Source organism: Myripristis murdjan, chromosome 13 (assembly GCF_902150065.1).
Source record: "Myripristis murdjan chromosome 13, fMyrMur1.1, whole genome shotgun sequence".
NCBI lineage: Eukaryota > Metazoa > Chordata > Actinopteri > Holocentriformes > Holocentridae > Myripristis > Myripristis murdjan.
In genome coordinates, this window is record NC_043992.1 from 24,427,559 (window position 1) to 24,455,058 (window position 27,500).

Below are 27,500 nucleotides of genomic sequence, written 5' to 3' on the forward strand. Positions count from 1 at the left end.
GTGTGTGTGTGTGTGTGTGTGTGTGTGTGTGTGTGTGTGTGTGTATGCGAGCGAGAGAGGGGGAGAGAGAGAGAGAGAGAGAGGGAGAGAGACTGGTAGCCTATGTCTAGGAGCTCTGGGGTTGAAAAAAAGGTACAAAAAACAGGAAACACATGGTGATGGGGGCTACCAAACTCTCATCAGAGAAACTAGAACGCGTGCACACACACACACAAACACACACACACACACAGCCAATATGTTTTGTGTTGATGGGGAGTTTGGGTTGCTCTGTCTCTTATCACATTATTTGAAGACAGACAGTAGCTGAAGCCTCACTGGGACAGACTCAGTATATTTAATTTTACAGTAGCTATCAGGCCAAGGCATAGATTATATGGGCACTTCTGCTTATTTGACAGTCACAGCAGAGAGAGAGACAGGAAAGGCAGGGGAGAGAGAGGGGATGACACGCAGTAAAAGGTCTGAGGTCAGATTCGAACCCAGGACGCTGCGATCAGGACTCAGCCTTAACATGTGGGGAGCTTCTGGGCTGCCTGGATCAGATTAAAGCACAGATGAGATAAAAGTGAGACCTAATATCCAAAGCCTTAGTTCATCAGCACAAGCAAACGATACACTGATAACTGTGTTGCCTCCTGAGTTACAGGCAAGGTCATACTATGAACAGTCATTGTTCATTTTTTATTTATTTATTTATTTTTATGTCAATTCATGAGACAGCGTTTGGGCACTCAAAAAAGAAAAGACTGTTTGCTCTCATATAATCAATTTAGATCAAAAGTACTCAGGTGCTCTTGTAAACCGGGGGTACTTCAAACAAGAAAGCAAGCCAGGCACTCCAAATATGTGAAAATGTAACAGCGAGAAGGGAAATATTAAAAAGCCTTGACTTTGAAAATAAAAAACTGCTGGGTTGGGATTCATAAAAAAACACACGTTCATAAAAAAAAAAATGCATAGCAGATGATTTGCTCGACTGTCTGTCAATCATTAGCTGACTCATCCAAAGGACAGTCATGTAGTTCAACACTAGAGCAAGGAAATTGTAGGTAACTAAAACTAAACACTAATATTAGGTGTGGAAAAAACATTTTAGGTGACTGAAATAAAACTAGACTGAGAAAATATTGTGTACTTACAAAAATAACTCAAATAAAATAACAATATACAGAGAATGTTTTTAGTTTTAGTCTTGCTCAATTTGGTCAAATTTATCCACCTAACAGGCATGAGTTTGCTTTGGTGCTGATGTTTATTGAGACTGGGACATCGAGATGACTGGGAGTCAGCTGCCTTCAAAAAGTGTTGGATTTGTACCGTAATAATTTTTTTGAACTTCTTAAATCTAAACCTATTTTATAATAAAATGACATAAAAATAAAAATAAAAATAAAAATAATAGGTGGATTGAAATCAAAAAATAAAAATGCAATAAAAAAAAAACAATGAAAACTAGAAAACTATAATAACTCTGCATCAGAGCTGAACCACCAGCCGCAGCTGTGATGGTGAAAATGAAACATGTCAGTGGGTGTGTTGCTAGTTAGCATGTTGGTACACAGTTCTTACCTTTTCTGTTGGGGAGTCACTTTGTCTCGTACCTTCAGTCATTTCCTTCTGAATTTGATCCACTGCTGCTCACCTAAACCAGTGGCTCTCAAATAGGGGTGCGGGTACCCCTAGGGGTACAGTGGAGTACTGCAGGGGGTACGTCAGATTTTTTAAAAAGTTAATTTAAAAAAAACAGGTCATGCATAATTTCTAAAATAATTAGCCTAATCTATAATAAGTTATATAAATGTTAATGTAAGTTTAATAACCCAAGTTTTATACTCAGAATTCCCTCGGGGTTTCCCATGGGTGTCAGATGTGTGTGTTTGTGGTTTACAATTTGCTGCCGTGGCTGTCAATTAAAGATGTTCACTGTGACCAGGAAGCCAAGACAAAAATCAAGGAAATGATTGATGGTTGAAATGTAGCAGCGATACCGCTGAAAACAAGGAGAAAGAAGTGAAAAAGAAGCAAAAACAGACCCAACAAAACATCATCAGTATCAGGTTATTGTTTCAGACACTGATGCCGCTGTATTGTACCTCTTCATGTAGGATTTTTTTCTACCCTTTTTTTTTTCTTTGCACTGATCAGGAGGAACTTGGGTGGAAAAAAAAAATTCAAAGGGCTCACATAATTGAAAAAAGTTTGAGAACCACTGACCCAAACCGTGGCTGGAGCTCCTCGAACGATGCTGATTGATTTGGCTGTTCGGTGGTTTCTGCTGACGTGCTGGCTGCTGTATGTCCAGATGGTTTTGTGAGCCAAATGAAAGTGACTGATCTTGTGCTACCAGCTGGCGGTGAGAGGTTACACACGCCATGAAAAGAGACACAAAGCAGAACATCAATCAAACAACAGTGGCAGAAAACGGCAAAAACACTCAATAAAATGATTTATAGGGTAGAATGATGAGAAATAGCAAAGTCACTGATGACATTAAATGATTATGAGAAGATCAGATTACACAAATTCGTCCGCAGCTTTGTCATGGCTGATATATCTCCAGTGTCTTACCTGAATATGTTTGTCAGCGGCAGTCAGGTGGATTTAGACGTGTGGTACAGAATGAACTTTTTCAGGAATTGAGATTTATCAAATGGGATCAACCAAACTGCCCTCGTTAGATTTGTTTTACTTATTTATTTATTTACTTACTTAAATTTTGGGGCGGTCATATTGTTAATTTCTTCACCCCTCCACCATGATCACATGTGGACGTTGTGTTTTTATAGTAAAAGAAGGCAGGTGTTGAATGGTTGGGGTCAGATGTGTCTTTATGGTCACTAGGAGCGACTAATCTGACCTGGCGAGCATTGTGATGGGCAGAAATGTCGTGTGGTCAGGTTAGAGTATTTGAGGCAACATGTTTTGTCCCAGAGGCTCAGAAACCACTTCAGCGCTCCTGCTGTCTGAGCTCTGGAGGAGAGGAGAAACTCTTCATAAACCATCCACCCAACAGCCTCTTTTGCCGGAGGTGCATCCCGTCCAAGAAGGAAACTAACGATGTGCCACTGGACCAATGTCTACCACAAATAAGGAGACACTTCAAATCTTTGGCATGAAGTTGATACCATCCTACAGCTTTGAAAAGTGGGTGTTTCTGCCTGGTAAGACACAGAGTAAGGAGGAAAGAAGTAAAAGTTTTGAGGCGCTCTCTCGTGTCCAAAGACTGTCAGAGGTCGCCGTCGGCCAGCAGAGGCTCCCTGCTTTCTTCAAGGGGTCCACCCACCTCAAGGACTAAAAGCCATAAATAAAATCTGTCACACACTCAAGTGCTTTTGGTGTGTGACAACTCAAAGTTTCACAGAGAATGAAAATAGAACCAAAAAACACTACTAGTCATATACACAGAATGAAAAAAAAAAAAAAAAAACAAATCTAACACTAAAATGAATAAGATACCAATCAGTTATTGATATGGCTTCCATTCTCTCTGCCCCTCCATGTCCCATGTTGCCAAATCAACCTTCCCATCATTAGTTACCTCATTTGTTGCACCTGTTCATGTTCATGCATGCTCATCTGAAAATTACCCAGAGCATACACATACATACACAACAAATGAAGGTCAAAATTGTTGATCACTGTAAAATTCACAACAAAAAGCAGTTGGAAATTGTTGTATCCTCTGATATTTTAGAGGAGGGCACGCGTAAAACCACCATGACACTGCATTCATGAAACCTCTGAGCTAAAAATGGAAAAACACTACCTTAAACCACAAGTGGGGAAGAACCTGTGTGCTCATTGCGCAAACATGCACCCATAGACACACACACACACACACACGACCACACACACACACACACACACTTACACATAAACACACACACGATCACCTCCTATTCCCCTCAGCTGCCCAATAAAACCATAGCATTCCAGGGTTGTTACCCTGACTTGTACCGTAAACACACGCCAGCCACTTGTGTTACTGGAATGTCGACCACACTGGAGACGGTGCTGACCTGGAAACTCCCACTGATGCTATTAAAGGCTTTAATACTCAATTTAAATCTGACAATAATATGCTGGAACTCATTTGTGAAGGTAGAATGATGCAGACGGTGGCGGTGGCACGCATGTTGACACGCAGAGCTGTTTGTATGCTGACGAATGAGAAAAACTTTGTACAAGCATAGCAAAAAATAAGGTTCTATGTTTGTAGAAATAATGATAATAATACTAATAAATGACTTAAATTGTATTAAACCTTTCTAAACAAAACCACAGAGAGCTTTACGTAAAAAACAAAGATTAGCTAATTACAATGAAAAGAAAAATTAGACAAAAGAGATAAAACAAGTTAAAAACAATAATCAAAAAAAACAAAAAAAACAAAAAAAAACAAAGGTAAAACATATGTAGGAGTGGACAGACACAAAATAGATCAAGAAAACCATGACAAGGGCTTGGTGCAAAAGTATAGTGTGTGATTTAAAGTGATTTAAAGGGAAAGTATGCATGAACAACATGCAGATTGTGGTGCACTGGGGAAAAAATAGCTCCTTGTAAATGAGAGGAACAGAAGGTGAGAAGCTACAAATCAAACTGTCACTCGCAGCGAGGAGATGGCAAAACAGTTTCAGGTGTGCAGAGATGTAAAAGACAGCAGAGGGCATAAACAACACCTTGTATTACGTTCTGTTCCCTCATTATGGAAAAAATCGAATGTTTCCGGCACTAGCCTGGTAAATAGATCATTAGCGATTGTTGTTACCGGAATCTCAATGACACTGAAGAGCACAAAAAGAAGACAAAGGCCTTTCAAGGGGAAGACAAGCAGAGAATGGGAGGGAGGAGCCCAGTCTTCTAAAAATGATGTTCTCCTACAGCTAAACTGCATTCTTAATTACATTTCAAGGAGAAGCTATTTTGTCACAGATTACGTTTATTGGTGACGTCTCAGAAGAGGGTGTGTGATTATTTACTCTGAGGTCCATGCTAGGAAAAAGCTGCAGTTGTGGACGGGTCAAACAGCCGACTTTCACAAGGTGCAATCTGAAAATGTTACTATAAACAAATGTTTTTATGGCCAAACCTGATTTTTTTCCCTAATCTTAACCAAGTAGTTTTGGTGGCTAAAGGTAATGAAAATGACTAAAATGACTAAATGACTAAAATTAATAATGTAGTTCAGTTGCACGGGAACATTGTTTTTAGGAGACAAGGTGGAGCAAGAGAGGAAATCAAAAAAGAGAGGTTACTGTTTGATATTTGTGTGCTCTGCTGCTGACATTTGGAAACATGAACTGATTTACAACCAAAAACATATCGAGAGAAAAAAAAAAAAAAAAAAAAAACCTTGATTACCTCATATGACATCGTCATTAGTCAAGGACACTTTCCTGGACGGGCCTGGAAAACACGTCAGGAATAACACGGCTGTTACTGGAACTCCAACCACAGCGCTCAAAACTCTCTGAACTGCACTGCACTCACCACAGCACCTAAGAGTGTGTGTGTGTGTGTTTTTATGCAGTTATGTTTGTGGGTTAGTGCATGTGTTAGTGCGTGTGTGTGTGTGTTTCTGTTTTTGCATCTATTCGAATGTGCGTGCTTGTTCTGCATACATATGATGAATTGTGGGTGAGGCAGTGGCAGAAAGAAATATTATTTATCACAATAGTATGTGTGTGTGTGTGTGTGTGTGTGTGTGTGTAACAGTGCAGACAGCAACAAGCAGGTTGTATTTATCCAAGGGAGCAAAGGAAGCGTGCTCTCTGACACCTCTGTCTAAACCTGCTGACCATATCGCCGTAACTCACACACGCAAACACACAAATACACACTGTCCCACTATATGAACACAGCAATGCACCCAGATACACACAAATAAAAGAACACACACACACATAAAAACAGACATCCATACACAGAAAAAAAACCACAAAGGCAGAAATAGGTGTTTCTGCACCAATTTTCATATATGCCGACACACAGAAAACACACGCAGCACACTGTGTGAAGCGAGACACTTGCATATGTGCCCATGTCACACACACACAGACACACAGACACACACACTCGCACAGTTTCCTAACTGACAGTAGAGGATGTCCAGACTGGATGACCTGATTGCTCTGCAGAGATATAATTCACAGCATGTGTTTGCGTGTGTGTCTGTGTCCTGTACTTGTTGATGTTGGGGGAAACTTCTAGACTGTTATTCATGTCTGTGGAAAATCCTGACTCAGCAATATGCATTTTAATATTAGCATGTCCTCTGTTGGACAGTCTGCAATAGTGCACGGTGCTGCTGTTCACTGTACTGTTTAAGAAAAATAAAGTTTTCACATCAAAATAGGACCAAAACATCAGTGTGGGCCAACAGACATGAACCTCATAGGAAATTATGATGGCATCACTTCCATTCAGTCACACACACTCACACACTCACACACACACAAACTCTATATTGATTGATTTCAGCTGTTCATTTGTTGACTCTGAGCCACATCAGGTGTTTCCACGGTAACGGCTACACTCTTGTCATTCGTGTTTCTCTGCAACACAACGTTTCTGACGACTTAGAGTGCGTTAAGTAACAAAAATGTGTTTTGTCCCATGTCCTTTGGTGCTGACTAAATGTTAAGACACGACGACATAAACGGCGCAGAGACCTCTGGGGCCCGACGATGACACCGTGACTCATCTATCGCGGCGTCATCACATTTGTCCCACTGCTGCAGCAGCTATGGCCTTTTAAAGTTTGGCATTTTGACCTTTAATTATCAGGCTTCCATCCGGACACTCATTTAATTTTTTTTTTTTTTTTTTTTTTTTCTTTTTTTGACACCACAGTGCAGAATTGTGTCACGGTCCCTCCATGTTTTAATAAAATCCCTTTGCTGGTGCCGGAGATTTTTTATTTTTATTTTTTTTTACATTTTAATGATAATGCCCACCCACATGCAAAAAAACATATATTTTCCTATGAACTGTCAATACATTGAATTATTCAGTGTTTTGATTTACTTGATAGCTGTTCAAAACATACAAGGATAAAGTCAACAGTCCTCTAGGCAGCACCAATACAGATTAATGATTAACAATAAATAATGATAACAACAACGATAAAAATACTTTTACAAATAATAGCAAGACGAAGAAGAAGAGGAAGAAGAAGAAGGAGAATGTGTTTGATATGTAAATATAATACATTGAAAAATACATAAAGAAATGCTGGTCTTCATATATTGAGAGGAAGAGAGAGGAAACTCATGAAAGAATTAAATACACATTTCATTAAAATGATTACATGTCAGAACTGATTATAGTTGGTGCCTTTATTGTAACATATTTTTATATGTAACAGTAGTCATACATGGTCCATACTTATATTGTAATAAACTGAAAAATATAGCTAAATCCTTCCCACATATGGGAAAAAAATTGCATAACATCTAGTGTATTACATATTTTTGCTGTGTGACAGTCAGACCGGTCAGTGTAATTTATAACGTGTGCAGGAAGTTTTGGGGGAACTGCACATCATTGCAACTGTGTGTTTTGGACCATTCGAGAATCGGAAATAAATCGGAAAGTTCAAAATGCTAATTGGTGCATTGCTTTTAACACCATAGTGCATCTACGTCTCATCTGTCACTCCAAATTGACTCTGAGATTTCACGCTGATTAAAACATGCTGACCTTTAGTACCTTTAATACTGTGTAGTGCCCCTTGACACAGCCTGTCCCATAGAGACCCCTCTGCCAAACCCCACATTTACAATGTATTGAACTTCATACACACTCCAAACTCAAACAAGTTTCCAGCTTCAAACTTGACTAACGCTCACCCCGCCAATGGCTTCATGATTTCAGTAAACTTCAAAAGTCTTCCTGAAACAGTTCAGCCTGTATAATTATCTCGACCAGGGACAATGAGCACACCCCTGCCAGCGATGATCCAGATGATCAAACTCACCTTGCGAGTGAAATCATTCTCTCAGCTGGTGAAGTGGGAATAACAACCAAAGTACAGACAGCCAGCACGGCCAGCTCACTGCAGTGCACTGTGATTGGCAGAATACATACACCACACATGCACCAGATTAACTTTTACAGGACGAGCTTGGAAAATGACAGAGGTCACTATGGGGGGCTTTGTAAACAACACAAATCTTGCATGATACATGGGGTCAAATGCTATAACTCACAAATCTTCAGTAATGAAGCCGACGGGGAGACAATAAGATATGATCGTGGTGTCCTTGAGCAAGACTCTGAACCCCCAACTGCTCCCAATGCGCAGCTTGGCACCTTGTATGACAGCCTCTGCCATCAGTGTGTGAATGGGTGAATGTGAGGCAAACTTTGTAAAGCACTTTGACTGGGCAGTAGACCAGAAAAGCGCTATAGAAATGCAGTTTTGATTTTCATACCTGTCACACACCCTCACCTCTGACTGATGCTGTTCTTTCTTCCTCCATTTGGCTCCAAGGTTGGTGGCACCACGACCCTTTGGGGGGGAGGACCAGAAACATTCTGCTTCCTGCCTCTCACATGTTTTCTCAAATTCAAACAGCCACATTCAACAGCCACATAATTGTACCGGTGAAAGCAAGACGGATAAGGCAGGAAGCTGACGTGTGCATGTCTGTGTGTGTGTGTGTGTGTTAAAAGCAGCTTGGGACCATTAGCACCATTTTCTCTCGCTTCTCTCACAGCCTTTTAAAACCAAAAGAGCCGAACACCAGCTCTGTGTGGAGCTGTCTCGAACAGAAAGAGTGAAATCATGTTGGATGAAGATGAGTCATCCTCACCCTCCTCCCCTTAAAAAATGTCCTCATTATTATCAGTCTTTCTCTCTGTCTTGCATCCCTTGTGTTTTTTTTTAACCAGCCCCTCTTTCTCTCTGTCTCATGCTTAGCCTCCATTAGCTGAACACTCCATCCCTGTCTTAGCAGTTTCTCTGTTTTACTTTGTTTTCATCTCATCCTTTGGTTTTCGCTCCCATTTTTTACCGTTTCTTTCTGTCTTAGTCAATAGCAGCTGCCGCCCTCCTTACTCACCCTGTAACTTCCATCGTTCTTCCTTCTCCTCTGTCACCTGCTTTTAACTTACTTTCTTCTCCTTATTGACTCCTTCACATTCAGTTTCGTTCTTTCCTTTCCATTTTTGCCGGTCTTACTGTGTGTCTCTGTCAAAGAAGTTAGCTCGTTTCTACTTTCCCTCACTTCACCTCACTCTCCTCCTCATCTGTCCCAGTCCATCTGATCTTGGCACTCGTTCCTGCCTTGGCCCTCTTATTCATGCTTAGTGAACAATGAGAATGACATTTTCAACTGTCCCTTTAGAAAATATGAACCTCTGGGTGCATGTCGCATTAGAGCCAGTCTGTTACTTTATATTGGGAGAATACTCACTTTTGTTCCCCAGCACTGAGGAAAGGAAGGAACTGCTCGCGATGGCCGGTTAAGATGCTGTGAACCATTTTCAGCCAATCTCAGCAAATCTTTGTGGAATTCTTCATAAGTTTTTCAGCCGCTGTCATTGGCATTCTGCAACCTTGTCAAAGCAAACATACCTCTGTCAGCTAATCCAAACTGCAGCAAAACCTCAGCACCGGCACTTACCTCATGAAAGCTCTCTCTCTCTCTTTTTTTGCCATACATGCACTACAGCTTATTCACGCATGAATTATAGGCTGTAATGACAGAACATGTCGAACACAAACAAGAGGCCATATAATTTATTATTTAACATTTTAGTTATTTCTTATTTGTTACATGTTGAATTAAGATTTTAAAAACTCTTAGGTCAAACAAATATTGAAATGGATCTTTAACACTGAAAATGCCATCACCCACTCATCCCACCTCATGCCTTCACTTCTTCTGCTACTCGCCTCTTCTCTCCCCACACCTGCCATGTTTTCAGCTGTTTTCCTCACAGCCTGAGTTCATCTCTACTAATGAAGTCTGTTAGAGTCAGAGACACTGAGCTAATCCTGCCCTGGCAACGCTGCTTAGTAACATCACAAACACACATTCATTCATTTACAGAGACAAACACACTGACAGAAATACACCCTGTGTATCTATCATTCTACCTATCAATCTATCTTTCTGTCTATCCATATATGTATATATATGTATATGTGTGTGTGTATAGATAGATAGATAGATGGATAGATAGATAGATATAGATATAGACAGATATACATATATTTACATACCTGCATGTGTGCATGCACACACACAAGACACACAATATCAGTCGTGATCACCCCCACTGGTGGGTTATAGGGTGTTACTGCACTCTCTCAAGGGTCAGAGTGTAGTTACCATCTATTCCTGGAGTCTGAGGTGCCATGACATAGTATAACGACCAATGAAGTTGGTCACAGAAGGAGGTGGTTGGGGTGGTGGATGGATCGATCACACGGACCTTCACTCCAGAGCCCCTGGATGAAGTCCTGACTCAAGCAAGAGCGATATCCATTTTTAGCTAACCTCAGCTATGTCCTTTTCCTAACCTAAACTATCATGACAAACCCTTTCCTGACATTAATCGAGTAGCTAACAAAGGCTGAGATAACAAAAACTGCTGAAAGTGACGTTTGATTGGTTAAGACAGATTGATGATAGGAACAGATGATAAGAGCCCTCTGACCTACTAGAGGGTGCCAAAGGGCTCTATAGCCTGAACCTGTGAGGGTGATTATGACTGATAACATCCATTCAGCAGTGTGATAAGAATCAGATGCACAACTGAATGATGGTGCTGTGATGTGGCTGACCCATCTGCAGGGCAGTCACTTCACTTGTATGCTGTGCACACCGCAACTGAGCATCACACTCAAGAAAGAGTGTGATGCAGATTTTAAATTATTTGGATCACATTCACAGACTTTCCAAGACTTTCCAGGCATGTGGGAGCCCTGGCAAGAGCTGTGTGGCCCTTGAGACAGATGATGAAGAGTGAGGAGCTGCTCTGGGCCAGGTCCCAGTAATACTCCACCGCTCTGCTGATGCAACGCTGATGATACACACGAAAGCCAAGATAACAGTCTCTGTCTCCTGTGTGCACACACACACGCATGCACATACACACACACAGACACACAAACAGGAATACACAGATGTAAGCTGCACACACGGTTGAATGCACACATAGATGCATACATACACACAAGAACACACACGAGCACAGATAAGACACTCTGATGTAAACTGAGACACAGCCTATAAGAAATACATGCACATGAACATAATCACACTCGAATGCCGCCTCTGTGCCCACTAAGATCTGAAAAAAAAAAAAAAATCTATACCAAAGGTACATAAGATGGCCGGGCCAGGCGGCTCCCTGTCTTCTGCCCAGTGCGTACTGGGATAGACTCCACTCTCCCTCGTGAAAATGGATATAGATATAGATGATATAGATTTCTCAATAAAAACATAATGACAACCACTGTCCTCAAATAGATCATGTGAACCCATGTGTCTGATCCACCGAAAAAAAGCAGTTTTACTTCAAAAGGTGTGTGTGTGTTGCCACACTTCAAGAAGCAAGAAAAATCAATAAGAAAAAGAGAGGAAAATCAGTCTATTCACAAAAACAAGAGTGCTATGATAGGAGCAAAACCCCTCACCCAAGAGCATTAAAAAATATATATTTTCAGGGGTTTTTTTTTGTTAAACTTATTACCAGGTGAATCATATGAAAGAAACTGCTATGTAAAAAAATCAATGAGGTAAAACATGTTTTCTTTTCCTGTCTTGTTTCTGCTGATCATAACCGCCTGCCCAGAAACATTCAGCTGAACAGCCAAACAGCCTAATGAATATATATTGAGTATCTGGCACGTCCATAATTTACTCTTTCAAGGCATACAAATTGCAGGTTGGGGGGTGGTGGTCATTAGTGGTCGCGTTCAATCAATATTTCTAATCATCAATATTGTTTCAATAAAATGCTTTCATTTCTTAGTACATACTGGCATTGCTTTCCATTTCCCCTCCAATTGTGAGCTTTGGCTGCATGGATATGTATGGTAATGGTGTGTGTGTTTAAAATAAATTGGCAAAGTAGAGGCATTTCCATAAGATGAGAAATTCTGCCAACAATCCCTGCTGACTACTTTGTCTTTATAACTCTGTCCCTCATGGTGCACAATGTAATCCACCCATCCAATCCCCATTAATGCAAAAAGCAATATCGCCCAGATATATTGCCTCCAAAAGTTGCCTATTAATCACTGCCTTTACATCTGACAGCATGAATGATTTACTGTTGACTCACACCACATGGCGGGCCGAGTTCAGATGGGATGTAAAAAATCTAATAGCGAGGTAAAGACGCCACACCCGCATGGCTGAACACCTACGCAGCTCCACACACACACACCAGAGAGAGGTTCGCTTAGCATACAACGGCCAGTTAAATCACATAAAAAGCCCATGCGCTGTCTGGGTACACGTATTGTCTCCAGTATATGTGTGTGTGTGTGTGTGTGTGTGTGAGGGTGATCCATGGTTTGTCTAAGGCCTGGTAGACAGGGCCGTGGTCGTAAATCCGCCCAGCCGTAACCACTGTGATTTGCAGGTTCAGAGAAACCATAAACATCGGCACTGAACGGCCCGCTGCCCTCAGAGGAGGCTGAATTAAGCGATGAGTGCGTTTGTGTGTGTGTGTGAGTGCATGCGGGTTTGATTCGCATACACGCAGAATGTGTGTGTACGCTTGTGAGTTCGCTCAAGGGCATCCCTCGGCGGAGATGAGAGCTGAGTTTGGTGATTGGCCGACGGTCTGCGGAGGTTATTTATCTAAGCTGCTTCATTGGCTGTGACGGCAGAGAGGAGGGGTTAGAGCAGCCAGCCAGTTAGCCACTGTCAGCCCTCTAATCTGGAACATTCTTCAATATTAGATGGAGCACCCTGAGGATCACTGGGGCCAAACTGGACTCACTAAAACACCAGACCTCTGTCTCTGTCCCTTTTGCTCTCGCATGCTCTTCTTTATTAGGCAGCACTATCTCCTGAAGTGTTTTCCCGCCACTTGAAACTGGTTTTCTTTATCTACCCTCCTCCTCTCATCTTCTCTTAATCATGTTTATTCTCTCCCCTCCTCTATCTCTTCCTCTTTTATAGGAGGAAGGATAGATGGTCCAATCTCCTGAAGGATTGTTTTTTCTTTACAACAGGAGCACAGTACAGGTGCCTGTTTCTACCTGCTGCATTCTTATGTAACTTCAACAATCAGTTAAGAGTGGATTTGCCGGCAACATCAGATGGGTAGTAAGGTGCAGATAATTTAGGACTATATCTGTAGGGAACAAGGGCACACAAGAGATTAAAACCCAGCAGTACACATTCAAAAGAAAAATGTCAAAATTGTGATAAGCATCCTCAGCCCAGGAAGCAGGTTCATAAAAACAGAGAATAGAGAGATGCACCAGAAGAGAGCTCTTATTCTGTCCACTGTAATACTGCGCCACAAGTCTGAATGCCATTGATTCAGACTGAAGTCTCCATGCAAAATCAATCCAGAAAACTGCTTTTAGATGGCGTGTGTGGCCGGTGATGGCGGCATCGATCCAACAAGGAAAAACACTGTAAAAGGCTAGCCGAGCTTTCAGTACCTGTGATAAAGGTCTCTGTTGCCCTAAAATGGATTTCTGAGCGGGTCACGATTATGGAAGGAAAAGGGGGAAAGCAACTGTGTCTGTGCCTGCACAATTTCTGTTTCACGATGAGTGTCTTTCCTAACTTTTCCAAAAACATTAATGGTGTCAAACTGCAGTCATGCTGAGAGGATAAATGTTCATCCAACAGTGAAAATCGGCACGGCTCATTTTTAAACTAAAATATAAACTGGCACATTGTAGGCCATTAAACAAAGCCGCAGCGTAAACTGTTATTCTCTTTTGTTCATAAAAAAAGCACCTCCTAAAACATGAAAGATAGCTGGACTCAGCGGGCTCATAAATTCAGAGGTCTCGAATTCAGTTTTCCCATATCAACTTATTTTCCTCTTTTATCTCCGTGGTGCTTAGCTGAGGACCAACTGTACCACAGCCTCTTGTGATCTTGGCTTTCATTTCTTTATTTGATTTCATTTGTTTGTAGATATATGGTTTCTTTTCCCATTGCCCGAGAAGCATAATTTCTCACCAAAGAACTCAGTCAGAGTGTATTTCCTGACAGTGTTACCCATATGTTTACAAGACTGCTTGTGTGCATTTTGGTGACTGTGTTCATTCTCAAGCAGCAGGCAGAGAAGCATGTGCCAATCTGACTGTCACTCACAAAAGAAAACAGTTCAAATGACATTTAAGCTCTTTCTTACATTTGTTTCCTCCTGCTCCCTTTAAAACTAATATTAAGTGTATAGTAACAGAGATCTGGATCAGACAAACTCCAGTTTTCCATATAAAGTATTCATGTCCATTTTGGATTGGCACTGATAATTTCAAAAAACAAATTTCTCCCTGAGATAAACCAACTGTAACCGTTTTCTACTTAATGGTAGACAGAGATCATCACTAAAATGTTTTGCACAAAAACAAAAAACACCAAACTGCCCTGCCCAATCAGTTTTCAGGTGAGGTCAGGTAAATAACAAGACAACTGGCAGCAATAATAATAAGCTGTTACATTTTAGTATATAATATAAAAGCAAGTTCAAGTTCATTTAGAGCCTTTAATCACTGTTGAGGCTCAAAGGGGCTTTACAGAAAAACAAATGAAAAACAGATCAGTAGAAAAATAACAGAAAAAAAACAAGACAGACTGTAATATAAACCCATTCTCTTTTTATATGTTTATCTAAATCCTCTCACCTATACTGTGTGGTGCTAATGAATCTGGGGTGATTTTTCTCAAGAGCAGACACTCCAAATCCCTCTTTTCCCCCTCACATCAGCCACTCAGTAGTCTGGGTTGGAGATGGGGAGAATTCCTGCAGGAATACCGTCTAAGAGACTCCTGTAATACAATAATCTCCTTAGTCTGCAGGGAGATCGTGGATTAGTGGAGAGAGACAGGGAATTAAACAGCATACTGCCACATTAAAAAAAAATGTTGACACACGCCGATGAAAAATTATGCCACATATTGTCACAAACTAGTGGATTTCAGCTTCTTTGAAAAACAATTTCATTTCAAAATCACAACCCAGAAGTGATTTTTGCAAGCTAATTTTACAATATTTACCTGAATTTTGACAGGGACTTTTTTTCCCCAGTCTGCTTTAGTTGATATTGTAATTTTGCCTCAATTCTCCCTTTCAAATGACACTAAGCTAGTGGACAATTATAGGTTACAGCCCTTGATATAAAAAGAGCGGGCAGACTGCCGATCCCTCTTTTTCCCACTCACATTAACCAGTCAATAGTCCTGGGTATTGGAGATGGAGAGAGCTCCTGGAGGAATAGTGCCTAACAGTCTCCTGTAATACACTAATCCCTTTAGTCTGCAGGGAGATCAGGGATTAGAGGAGGGGGAAAAAGAGGGAGAGAGAGAGAGAGAGAGAGAGAGAGAGAGAGAGAGAAGAGAAAGAAAAGGAGGGTGTGGGGAGAAGGGAGTAGAAAGAGCAGCAAATGGAAAAGAAAACAAAGGAGGAGCATTGAAGGACGGAGAAATGAGGGGAAAGCAACAGTGAAGGGAGTAAAAACAAGGAAAGAACAGGAAAAAAAAATGCTACAATTAGTCTCAAGTGTCTGCAGGTCTCCTGAGAGGCTCAAAGAGCAGAGAGCAACTTGTGACCTTGTGGTCATCTGTCAGCCCCTCTGTCTCTCTGCTGCAGCCGTGATATCCCTCCAGGGGTAGAAGACACTGACACTCACACACACACACACACACACACAAACACGCACACACTGGGACATACACCTGCAAACACACACGCACGCACGCACGCATGCACGCACGCGCACACACACACACACACACACACACACACACACGTGTTCACATTCGAACATGCTCATGCTCAACCTGACACACCAAATCTGTGTCGTATTTTTACCCACACACCCGAGTGTGTGTGGTGTGTAATCAATAAACAGGATGGCCTCACATTACATCTTGAGAAGGTTTACAGTGCGGCCGGTGTTGGCCTGGCCACCTCTCCACTCCACTGCACTCTGATATCCTGCCTCCCGAGGCTTCAACACACTCATTTATCTCATCTTGTATTTAAACATGGAATTTAAGGATTTTGTGCATTTCATTTCATTTCATGCCCTGTAACACTTATGCAACAAACATTACATGCCATTAAGATAATTTTTAGAAAAGACATGTGCATGTGGCGCTGTATATGCAAAGTAAGCAGTTCTCATGACTTTATACTTATTTTGTGTTGTATTGGATTAACCTTGGAAAAATATATTAAGATGTCAGGCAGCTAACCCAGCCTGCAGAACGCTGCCTCCTGTCATTTGTTGTGATGAGGTCGATTTTTTTTTTGTGTGTCATAATGAAATAATTAGCTATAGATAATCACTTTCTAATAACTTTATTTCCAGTGTACTTAGGATTCACATTTAATTTCACCCTGAAAATGTGATGTTGTAGTCAAATAAATAAATTAGAGGGGTTAATGATTAATTGATATTGATTAATTGCCATTAGGAAGTTGATCATTTATTGTTAATGAAAATCAGTTTATCAATGGTTTATTTATTCTGTAAATGAATAAGAACTATCGTATTCATGTATTAACAGATTAATCAGTTAATTATAACCTTTATTTCCACAGGGAGGGCCACTGAGAATTGAGAGCAGCCACTCTTTTACAAGGACATCCTGAGTACGAGAACAAATAAAATGTTGCTGACTAATAGATTGATGAAAGTTTCAAAATTTGCATCCCTTGATGCAACAGTAATGGTGTTCATTTCTCTGGCCAGTATTGCACCAGCACCGTTTTCTGAACTCTACAGAAACATACTACAGCTCATGTTTAGCCTTTCAAATTCAGCTTTCAGTTCACTTGGCGGGGCAAATGTTGGCCAGAGTAACCCTTTGTCTGATGGACAAGATGTTTATGTTTGGTTTATCTGGTACACATGCTGGATGTGGCCAGACAAACAAATGCACATAAAGACACACACAAAGAGACTTGTGTAAATCTAGCTTCTTATGACTTTGGACACGTCATAGGAGCACATGATGGGAGTGTGCAGTGGGGGCCTCATGTTGTGCTGGGACAAAGCAGTCATCACACTTCTTTGCAGGGCTGGGAACGGCTGCCAGCGCTCACTCCTTATTCCCACTCATTGCTTCCCCTCCTCTTGCTAACAGAGATGATGTTACTGTTTGGCTGCAGTGTAACTGAATACCGCAGTTAGTCAATCTGACATTATATGCAAGCTGGCTCTGATTCTTATGAGCTCCATGCAGCCCTGCTATGGTAATGTAGCTACTGACTTAGTGGTTTAAAGACTCAGACCCAAATGAGAAATCTAGTTAGAACGCAAAACAACCTTTTGCCATGCTTGTTTTATGGGACCCACCAGAAGCAAACTCACAAACCATTCTGGGTGCCAAGCGGTCGACAGCTGCCGCTGTGCAGAGACAGACTAAATGTTGTTGAATGAACGCGAACATGTCTGACTCAAGTCTGAGATGGAAAGATAACACATCCATAAGAAAACAATCGAATGAATAGTCCTTGATCTTACTGTTTATATCCTTATGCTTTTTAATATTTACGTGGACATGAAGTGTGTGTGAGAAATTATCAGATAAAACATGAAAATGTTGGTGTTTATGTCTCTTGTGTAGGAAAGCTTTACATAAGCACAGTATTGTATTGAAGTTAAACAACACAGAAAAACCCAAACATTCTCAATAGAGGAATTCATTTGGGAGGAGAGAGGAGAATAGAAAGGGGAGGGAGGGGGCCTGAGAATGAAAGAGAGAGTGGAGGGAAAAGTGTTGATGAAGAGAGAAAAATGAAGAAATGAACTAAGAAGAGAGAGAGGAACAGAGACCGAGCATTAAGATTAGAAACCTCATTATGTTGCTCTATTTCCACTTGGGGTTTTATTGCTGTTGAGAAACTGATTTTAAAGACCCTATGAAACAGAAGTCAGGGTTCAGTTCGTGACAAATGGCTCTGTTGAAAGGACTCTGGGAGGCAGTTTTGCACATTGCAGGGTGGTGATATGTGCACTGCATTTGAAACACCTCCCAAAGCTTAAATGGGAAGCAGTGATGACACAACGCATGGGAATATGATCAAAAATAAAAACAAACTAAAGCAGTGATGAAACATCGACACAGTCATAATGTATCACAACACATTCTGGTGCCTAGCATCGCTAATTTGTGATAAAGACAAACTTTGCAAACACATTACCTTGGAAACAAGCCTTCGGCAAAGCATTTTTAGCTCAGGGATGTTGATATAAATGTTAAGCCTCTGTCTGCAGAATTAGTAGTCATCAAAACTGAAGATATGAGAAAAATAATGCTCAAGTTCTACACAACATTTTTTCCCTAGTAGCTTATAGCAAATCACCTAAACATCTTCGTCTTTGGAGCTGGGCTAAATAAGAAGTATGTCACTGGATTTTGCTGTTGCAGAAGTGCAAAATGTATGTGTATGTGTGTGTGTGTGGGTGCATGAGTGTGTGCATGTGTGAGATGGCATGGAGGTCATAAGGGTTTTTTTGGTATTTCGTATGAAGTGAATATAGTTACTGAAAAAAATGTGGATCCATTTGACCTGCAATTCAGTATTTCAGCAGCTGTGAGCACTATTTTCCTTTGTGTTGTTCAGAGAACATTTCACTGTCACTGCGATGGGAGGGCATGGCATTTGTCTTCTCTTTCTCTTTCAAACTCCACCCTGCTGCCCATAATTCACTATTTTCTTTCCCTAATCCTCTCCATCCATCTCTTTCGCTTTAACCCCTGCTCTCCCCATCCTCTCTCACCTGTCCTGTCCTGCCTTTTCTTCTTTCTCGACCATTTTATCAAACAGGTTTTATAGCTTTTCCTCACCCTCCCTTGCTCCATGCATCCATCTCTCTCTCTTTCTCGCTCTCTCTCTCTTTCATTCCCTGACCCAGAGGGCTGTGTTTTGTTGAAATCCAATCCTCTCTTTTTTAAACCTGCTGTTCCATTTCACTCCCATTTTGTCACACTGCAGTGCACACACAATACCCGCTCCTCCCTCATTTCTGCTTGCTCCCTGTCTCTACAGACACAGTCACACATACTCACACACATACATTCAAACAAGTGAAAATATACTCACACACACACACGCACACACACACATATGCATAAACAGAATGCAGGCATATACAGAAATACACTCCTAATTAAGCAATCAATCAAATTTTAAAGTCTTTGTCTCTCTCTATTTCTCTCTCTTTCCCTCTCCACACACACACACACAGACACAAATAAACATACACACCTTTAGTTTCGCTCTGCTACCACATGCCAACACACCCTCCCCTTCCTCTCCTCTTGTAGCCCTGTGGCCATCCATCACAGCTTCACTGACTTTGCTCAGCCTCAACCCAGAACCAATCACACAGAGGTTAGGGACTAACTGTGTGTGTGTGTGTGTGTGTGTGTGTGAGTGAGAGAGAGAGAGAGAGAGAGAGAGAGAGAGAGAGAGAGAGAGAGAGAGAGAGAGAGAGAGGAAGAGTGAGATAGACAGAAAGAGAGAGAGAGTAAATCACCATTTGCTTTGGCAATAGATACTTCAGTGTTTCATGCCAGTAAAGCCCAGAACTGATGGAGAGACAGACAGAGAGAACACAGTGAACTGTGTTGTTTATTGAACTGCTGCAAGTGATAGCGTGTGATGGAGGGTCAACCCAGCGCTGAAACACTCACACACAAGCAGCCATCACTGTCTTCATATTGTGGCAATATTGTTCTCAATTTTAATGCAAATTCAGCACATTTTTGAATTGAGATTAAAAGCAGAGTGACACTTTGAGTGGCCCCCCAATCACCAAATTGGTAACCAAAATAATGACAATCATAGCATTACATAACACTAAATACATATTTATTTTGAAGAGAATAAATACAAGGCAAAATTACAATAAAGAGATCCAGACAGTCAATGTTCAGCGTCACAAAGAGGACATTGGTAAACATTTGTAAAAATATATTTTATGAAATGAAGAACTAGGGTAGAAATTTATCAAACTAAGAGTTAGGGAACTTTAACAGCCTGGCATTCAAAAAACAAATTCCTCCTCATGTGTATATCCAGACTATCCCAGCTCTCCTGGTCCATGAAAGGAAAAGAAAAGAGCTTTTTGTCACATCCTGTAGCCGACCACTGAGGTATAAATGACTCCTTAAATGTTTTCCTCCTATGTCTTACTTCTGCTTCTGCCTTGTGCCCTTGACTGGATTTAACTGACTGTCGGCAAAGAGGGACTTGGAGTGGCTGTGTGGAAATGACAGCAGAATGGAAATTGTAACTGCATCTATAACAGTTAAGACGTTTCTGGCCCCTAAGCTAGCAGCATAAGGAAGAACGGGATGGCGTCCACATAAGCCTCATAATTTGGAGCACTCGTACTTTTTTCCCTGTTTATGTTTTGCAACATTCAGCCTTGCATAACATTGTCCTCTCCATCTTTGCTCCCAGCGGCCACAAAAGGCCCTACACTCACTGTCTTCTTGACCTAACCAGCATGGAGTCGTGTTACTGTTGTTTGAGGAAGAGAGCTGCTCCTGTCTGGATCCACTGGCTGGGGTTGACTCCACACGGCAGCGACACCTGGGTGACCACCTTCACCCTCTCTGAGCTGGTGTACAGAGGAAGCCAGATGTTCTCCTCTGGACTGCCGGAGGCACCACTGGAGCTCTGGGATGAAATACACAACACACTCAATGACATTACACATTTTGTCGCTATATGCCATTTTACATATTGTAACTGTAAATTTTAAACTGATTTCTTGATCTTGCAAACATAACTCTGTAATCAAGTTTCTCAGACATGGATCACGACTGAAATCTATTCAACTGTTGCGACTGGCCAAAAGCCAATCTATCCACCAAATTTAATAGAAATGCACTGATAAGTTTTTTTTTTTTTTTTTTTCAGCACACATACCTGTGCAACCCAGGCCATGTAGCAGGGTGGGACGGCTGACACGCTGGTGGAGTCGTGCTGGTTCTCAGACAGACGAGATCCATCAAAGCTACAACCCTCCAACTGGAGACCCCCAACCTAGAATAAGAGAGAGAGAGAGATGAGGTGTGGAGTAGAAAAGCACAGAGAAAGATGCAGACATAAAGAGAGATGTAAAGTAGTCAAGATTAAAGAGAGGAGTGCAGAGACAAAGAAGCCAAGGTTAGGTGATGAAATAAGTAGTGAGGAAAACACGGAAATGAAGGTTAGAGGCAACGAGAACAGACACTGTCTGTAAGACAAGAGGAGACGAGAAGCATACTGCTATGACCAGACTAATTTATCATCAAGACCTCTGAGTGACTGATGACTCGTGACCAAACCCACTGTGCATGTTTAACAGAGTGTGTGTTATGTGTGTATCGGTGTGTGTGTGATGTCAGTTGAGTGACTCAGGGATTTTCCACAGTAGGCCAGACAATAACGGGAACTCTGGCATCAAGTCAGACATATACAGATAAATATTAAATCATCATGACTGGTGTGGAGTCATGAGGGAGAAAGATGAAGACAAATCCAGAGAAAGCTAGAACGTGTGTTTACATGTGCATGTGAGTGTGTGTATGTGACTGAAAGAGAGCTCATAGCTGGACATCATTTATCCCCTCTTTCAGAGTATTCCCTCCTCTCCCTGCAGCCGAAGCCTCCTTTTTACCCTGCCGCACCCTTCCCTCTGTCTCTGTTAGTGTTGTGATGTTCTCTTGGTATTTCAGTTCAACAAATCCTGCTTTATGACAGAACAGAAGAAAAAAGGATTATACAAGAAAGACAAACTGATTCATCCTTTTTTGCTGAGGGTGAGCGGGAAAGAGAATTAGTGTTTATGTGGAAGATCTGGTTTGCTTCACACTTTGCTCCTAACCCTGACAAATTCATATGGCGATGAATAACCACATTGTTCTGACAAATGTGTTCTGACAGCGAGTGCGGCTGTCAGAACAGATTTAAATGTTCAAATTTCAGCCAAATGCCAAAAGATTATTGCAAATTTGAGTGCTAATCTGCACTCAAATGCATCAAAATAGTTTATTCATCGTGTTCTTTATATTTGTATTACAGCTGATTGAAGTTCAAGGACCATACGTGTGTTTTCGCATGCTTTAGCTCATTGACTACACTGCATACATACCGAACGTCACTACTGAGAGTTTTCCAAAGCATACTACACTTTTTTATTCTTGCGCAGGACTGACAAAACAATCGTAAATTTCTATGCTGCTCTGGCTAACATCTGTGCCCGGGTTATGAGTCAGGGGTGTTTGAAAGGGGGTGTTCTGAAATTATAATTTTGTACTACAAGCACTACAACAGCTCTACAAGAGTTGGCCGAATTCTGGGGTGAGAGGTTGGAAGTACCAAAGGAACTTGCAGAACAAGAGCAAAACGGCATGAAAGGAAGAGGAAATATAAACCTGCTATCCCTTCTATCATCATGGGGAATGTGAGGTACTGGCTAACAAGATGGATGATCTGGCGGGGTTGACGAGGAGTCAGAGGGAGTTTCGGGAATGCAGCATTAGGTGACAACGAGACTTGGCTGCAAAACCGCATTCCTGACTCAAGTGTGACTACTGATGGCTGTCTGACTGTGTGGACAGACATCACACCATTGGGACAGCAGTCAGCCTGTGACAGAGGACACTGTCTAATTCTGACTATGGAGAAGAACAGGAGCATGTTCAGTAGGAGACTCAGGGTCCTATCTTGCATCAGAGTCCCTAAACCCGTAATTTGGGGATTTAGCATTGCGTAAGAGGCGTTCCCCCACAAAAGTTGCTATCTTGCACACCTGCCGTTATCCCTAAAACACTTGCGCTACCCGCTATATTATGCATAGGCGTGGTTTGGGCGTTACGCCAGTTAAACCAATCAGTGTGCTAGAGCAGGCTGCGCAATCCCAAATCCGCAAACCGAAACCTGTGATGGAGAGAGGAAGGTCACCACACTTGACCGAAAACGAGGTTAAAGCAAAGTGGCTTTTTATAGGCGAGTTAATTGGGGAGGTGGAGCCGCATGTGCACGTCCACATGTGTCCAAGTGGACACGCATTGAAGCCGCCTGGGCGAGCTCTTGTAAAAGCCTAAATGGGATAGCGGGTGGTTTTGAGGACCTGCTATCTGCTGTCCCTAACGTGTGTGGTCAAGATAGCAATTGTAGGGAAAGCGCATAAACACGCCCACAGACACACCTCCAGGCACAAATAAAGGAGTCAGCATAATGTATAGCGGGTAGTGTGGCCGCAAGATACCGTTTAGGGATAGTGGAAGCTGCGAAATGCGTAATTCACGGGTAGCGGGTAGTGGCAATGGGTAGCGCAGTGTGAAAGATAGAGCCCTCAGAGTGCCACGGTGTATCATTGAGCAGAACTGTAGGTCCTTCTTACCCAACTCTGTAACTCTACGACTCTGCCCTGGACCATCACCCCTCCCTCAGAGGATGAAGCAGCCAAATCCACAATATCCTTTTCATGATGTCCAGATTTGCTTATTATTTCTCTACTGTGTTTGATTTTCTGACCAAAAAGCATGTGAATGCCACACTGCTGGCAGCCAACTTTAAAGTCTGGCAATTAGGAGCCTCCCACCAGCATGTGAACACTTCAGAAGACGTGCAGATTGTAATGACTGTATTAACCCGAATGACAACACAACGACAAAATGACTTTGACTAAAAAATAAAGCCAAGACAGGACGTTCACTGTGATGGATGTGCTGTATCTCAAGTACGTTATCAAGTATCAGCTATAGTGACTTTCATACTACAATGAAATTAAAGGAAAGGAATGGCTGGTTGCAGGATAAGGAATAAACAAAACCAAAAAGCATTTAAAGATGTGAAAGGGCACTGTGTACTTTGGAAAAATGATCAGCAGGAATGTGAAGTAGTAAACCGGTTTGAATTATGGTATAAGGGCCAAAATATGCAAAAACGCCACCATGGTCCTTTAATGCATCCCTTGGTCCTCATGCCTTGGATCCAAAGAAATTAGGAAATTATGTAGGTGCATGCCCGTTATATGTGTGACCAACAGGTATACATGTGTTTGCTGTGATTCTACCTTGACTTGAAGCTTGGCCTCTGAAATGGGACTCTGCCATGATGACATAAATATCAGACTGTCCATAGAACAACCCATAGACCTGAAACCACAAAAATGAGATTAACTTACACACAAACACACAGCAGCACCATATCAACATACCTAGACTCTCAGCTACAGGCTGACATTGACAGTTATTAGCTGGTGCTTCTATATTCAGTCACACACATGCATGATAGTATATAGTTATACTCTCAGGTATGTAAAGTCACACACGTTCACACACACAGAAGATCACCTGGCAGTCTCCTGTCTCAGAGCATTGAGGAAGGTATCAGGGTGGAAGAGGTCAGACAGTTCCAGGGTGTCAGACAGGAGGGCTTGTCTGCCGGCACGTTCCACCCAACTCTGGATGTACACACACACGCATGCACACACACACACATACACGCACACACACTGATTATAAACAATCAAACAACAAGCAAATACACTTTCAGATAAAAATTTTGGCATGAAATCAGTTACATGCAGGAGTCATGCAAAAAAGATTGCACCGATAAGATAATTTGAGGATACGACTCTGTCTTGAGTGTCAGTATTGAAATTTCACACAAACAGAGCTCGTCCTGAATTGCTAAAATTTCTTCACCGCTATTTCACACCACATTAAGTCAAGTTGTAGAAAAAAAAACTCGGCTTATTTTTATGGCATGTGCCTCTTGAATTTTTCACATGGAAAGTCAACCTTGCTGTGGAGCAATCATAATTCTGCGTCGGTGAGCGTGTGTGTTTGTGAAAGTGTTGACGTGAGGAGAGAGTAGGAGAGTTAGAGGGACAGAAAGAAACAGAGTTAAGTCAATAAAATGGTGTGTGTGGCCATTAGTGTTTGATGTCCTCTTGTCCTTTTATCACAGCATCAACAGACACACTGATAACACTGGGACCCCAATTACCCACTGATGGAAACACAGACAAACACACACACACACACACACACACACACACACACACGTACACCAATGCATATAAAGCGTGCATACACAAACAGAAACAACAAGCCCTTTATCCACCTATAGATGCACAAGCATAGACTGCAAAGTATGAGGTCTGGATCAACAAGGCAAAAGACTGGCCTGACTAAACCTGATCCAAAGTGTTCATCTCGTCTGTTGATTTGATCAGGTAAGTGGGTTTTATATGAGTAGTGTATGTGAAAGGCACAGCTGTGGGTTGAACCTGACATGATATCTCAGATTGACACCCTACTTCTCTTTCTCTCTCTCTCTTTTTTACTTTGAAAGAGTTCATTACAGCCACAACAGCTGACTGTTTGTTGTGACATAAACACTGCACAGTTGCTGCAAAAGCATAAAGTTTGAAACCCCATCTGATTAAAAGGAGAGTGGCGAGATTTAAGCTTTACGACTTGATCTAAGATTTAAGTCTTGATCTATTCCGGGCTTACTCTGCATCATCACTTTTGAACTGAACGAGTAGGCAGTTCTATCCTAAATCACCATAGAAACTAGTGGATTTGGAGGTCAGCTGAAGAACACTGCTGACAAATAGAGACAGAACAAGCAAACATCAGATCTGATCTCTATTATAAACGGATTCATTTTAAGCCCAGTGGCAGCCTCCTCTGGCTTGACAGGTAGACTGGGATGAACTTTTTGCTGAGACAAAAAATGCACACACACAAAACTTCACCTGTGCATATGAACACAGGCAGGCGCACATGCACACACACACACACACACACACACACACACACACACACACACATAATGAACACATACTCATACACACACACAGGGAGGCACATGCACCAAAAGCAAGGTTTGTGCATTAATAATGCAGCAAGCCAGTATGTGCTGGTGTGCATCAACATTGTGTGTGTGTGTGTGTGTGTGTGTGTGTGTGGGTGTGTGAGCATTTGTGTGTGTTTCAAGGTCGTCCTGCTCGTCTGGGTGTACTGCTGTGCTGTTAGCTCTTTAGCAGCTCCACTCAGCAGCAGCTCTGGCCTACTCTGCTTTTATTAGTCTGATTAGCTAACAGGACACAGACACGCTGCTAACAGAGACATCACTCAGCACTGATGACAGAAATAGATGGTTAGGGATGATGTTGCCTCCAGATAAATAGACAGACAAGAAGACAGATGGAGAGCAGGTAGAGAAATGCAAAAAGACAGGAAGGCAAGCAGACAGACAGACACAAGAGATGGCAGGCAGACACACACATAAGCACACACACACACATACACACACATACAGATGGGTAGGTAGGCAGGCCAGCAGACAGACAGACACACAGGCGTTGAGGCTCGCCCACAGAAAAAATGGAATGCATCAAATTCACATGGAAATAAATAATTGGTGATTATCTCATGTGTATGTATGTGTGTAAACTCTAGTCTGCCAGAGAATATTGAAGTAGGCGAACAGAGAGACATGGCTAAGAGGAGAGGGAGACAAGGCATTTCAGCCAGACGCCTTATTATCTGGCACCAAATGAGGGCTGACACCTCCCAGAACCTCATGCTTTTATGTAATGATCCCCCTTTTATTTATGAAGCACTTGTGTAAACAACATCCCTGTTTTTCTGCCATGGTTTCACTCTCCCTATCCTGTAGATCAGCCCATAAATAATTCCAACCTGATTGTATTTAGTCTGGTCCTTGGAGCAAGTTGACTTAAATATACATGCACTCTTGCCATGCGAGTCTGTTACTGAGTCTGAGTGGGCAAAAATCTGTGACAAAAATCGTCAACATATGACGGTGACAAATACTGACTGAAACACCTTGAAAAAGGACAACAAAAACTAAATTCCTTGTACTGATGGATGACAACATTATAATGAAACAAAAACATTCACTGAATTACAGTTGCACTCTCTAGCACAGTATTGTGGTCTAATTGTATTCATGCACGATGAATAGAAGTTTACATAGCATAAATTGTGACCCTGTCAGTGGCCAACTTTGCTTTCCCAGTGATTGTCTTTTACATACTGCAGTGGAATAAGGTCTCCAATTCCTGTGCCAAACATTGCATAAGCTCACTTGCAAATCTATGATTGTTAAGGAGTAGAATTTAGTGTATTAATAATAATCAATAACTATTAATAATAATAGTAATAAAAGCTGGTAAGCAAGCAGTTAGGTTTTGCCCTATAAATTGACTGAATTATGACTAAATTAGGATGACAATGACTAATACAATTAAATATTTAGTTGACATATTATTTAGTTATTAGCTGACT

The 27,500-nt window shown here is 41.6% G+C and overlaps 1 protein-coding gene across 1 annotated transcript in view; it reads right to left on the reverse strand.

The window, feature by feature from the left end:
- Positions 1-19,788: 19,788 nt before the first annotated feature.
- The window catches only part of dync2h1 (dynein cytoplasmic 2 heavy chain 1), a 208,879-nt gene continuing 201,167 nt past the window's right edge, over positions 19,789-27,500 (reverse strand). Inside the window, exons 93-96 of the mRNA XM_030066488.1 lie at positions 24,528-24,637; positions 24,248-24,329; positions 21,112-21,228; positions 19,789-20,859 (exon numbers count right to left, since the gene is read on the reverse strand). Of these exons, the coding sequence (XP_029922348.1) occupies positions 20,698-20,859; positions 21,112-21,228; positions 24,248-24,329; positions 24,528-24,637 (471 nt within the window). The 3' untranslated portion in view covers positions 19,789-20,697. The remainder of the gene's footprint in view (positions 20,860-21,111; positions 21,229-24,247; positions 24,330-24,527; positions 24,638-27,500) is intronic.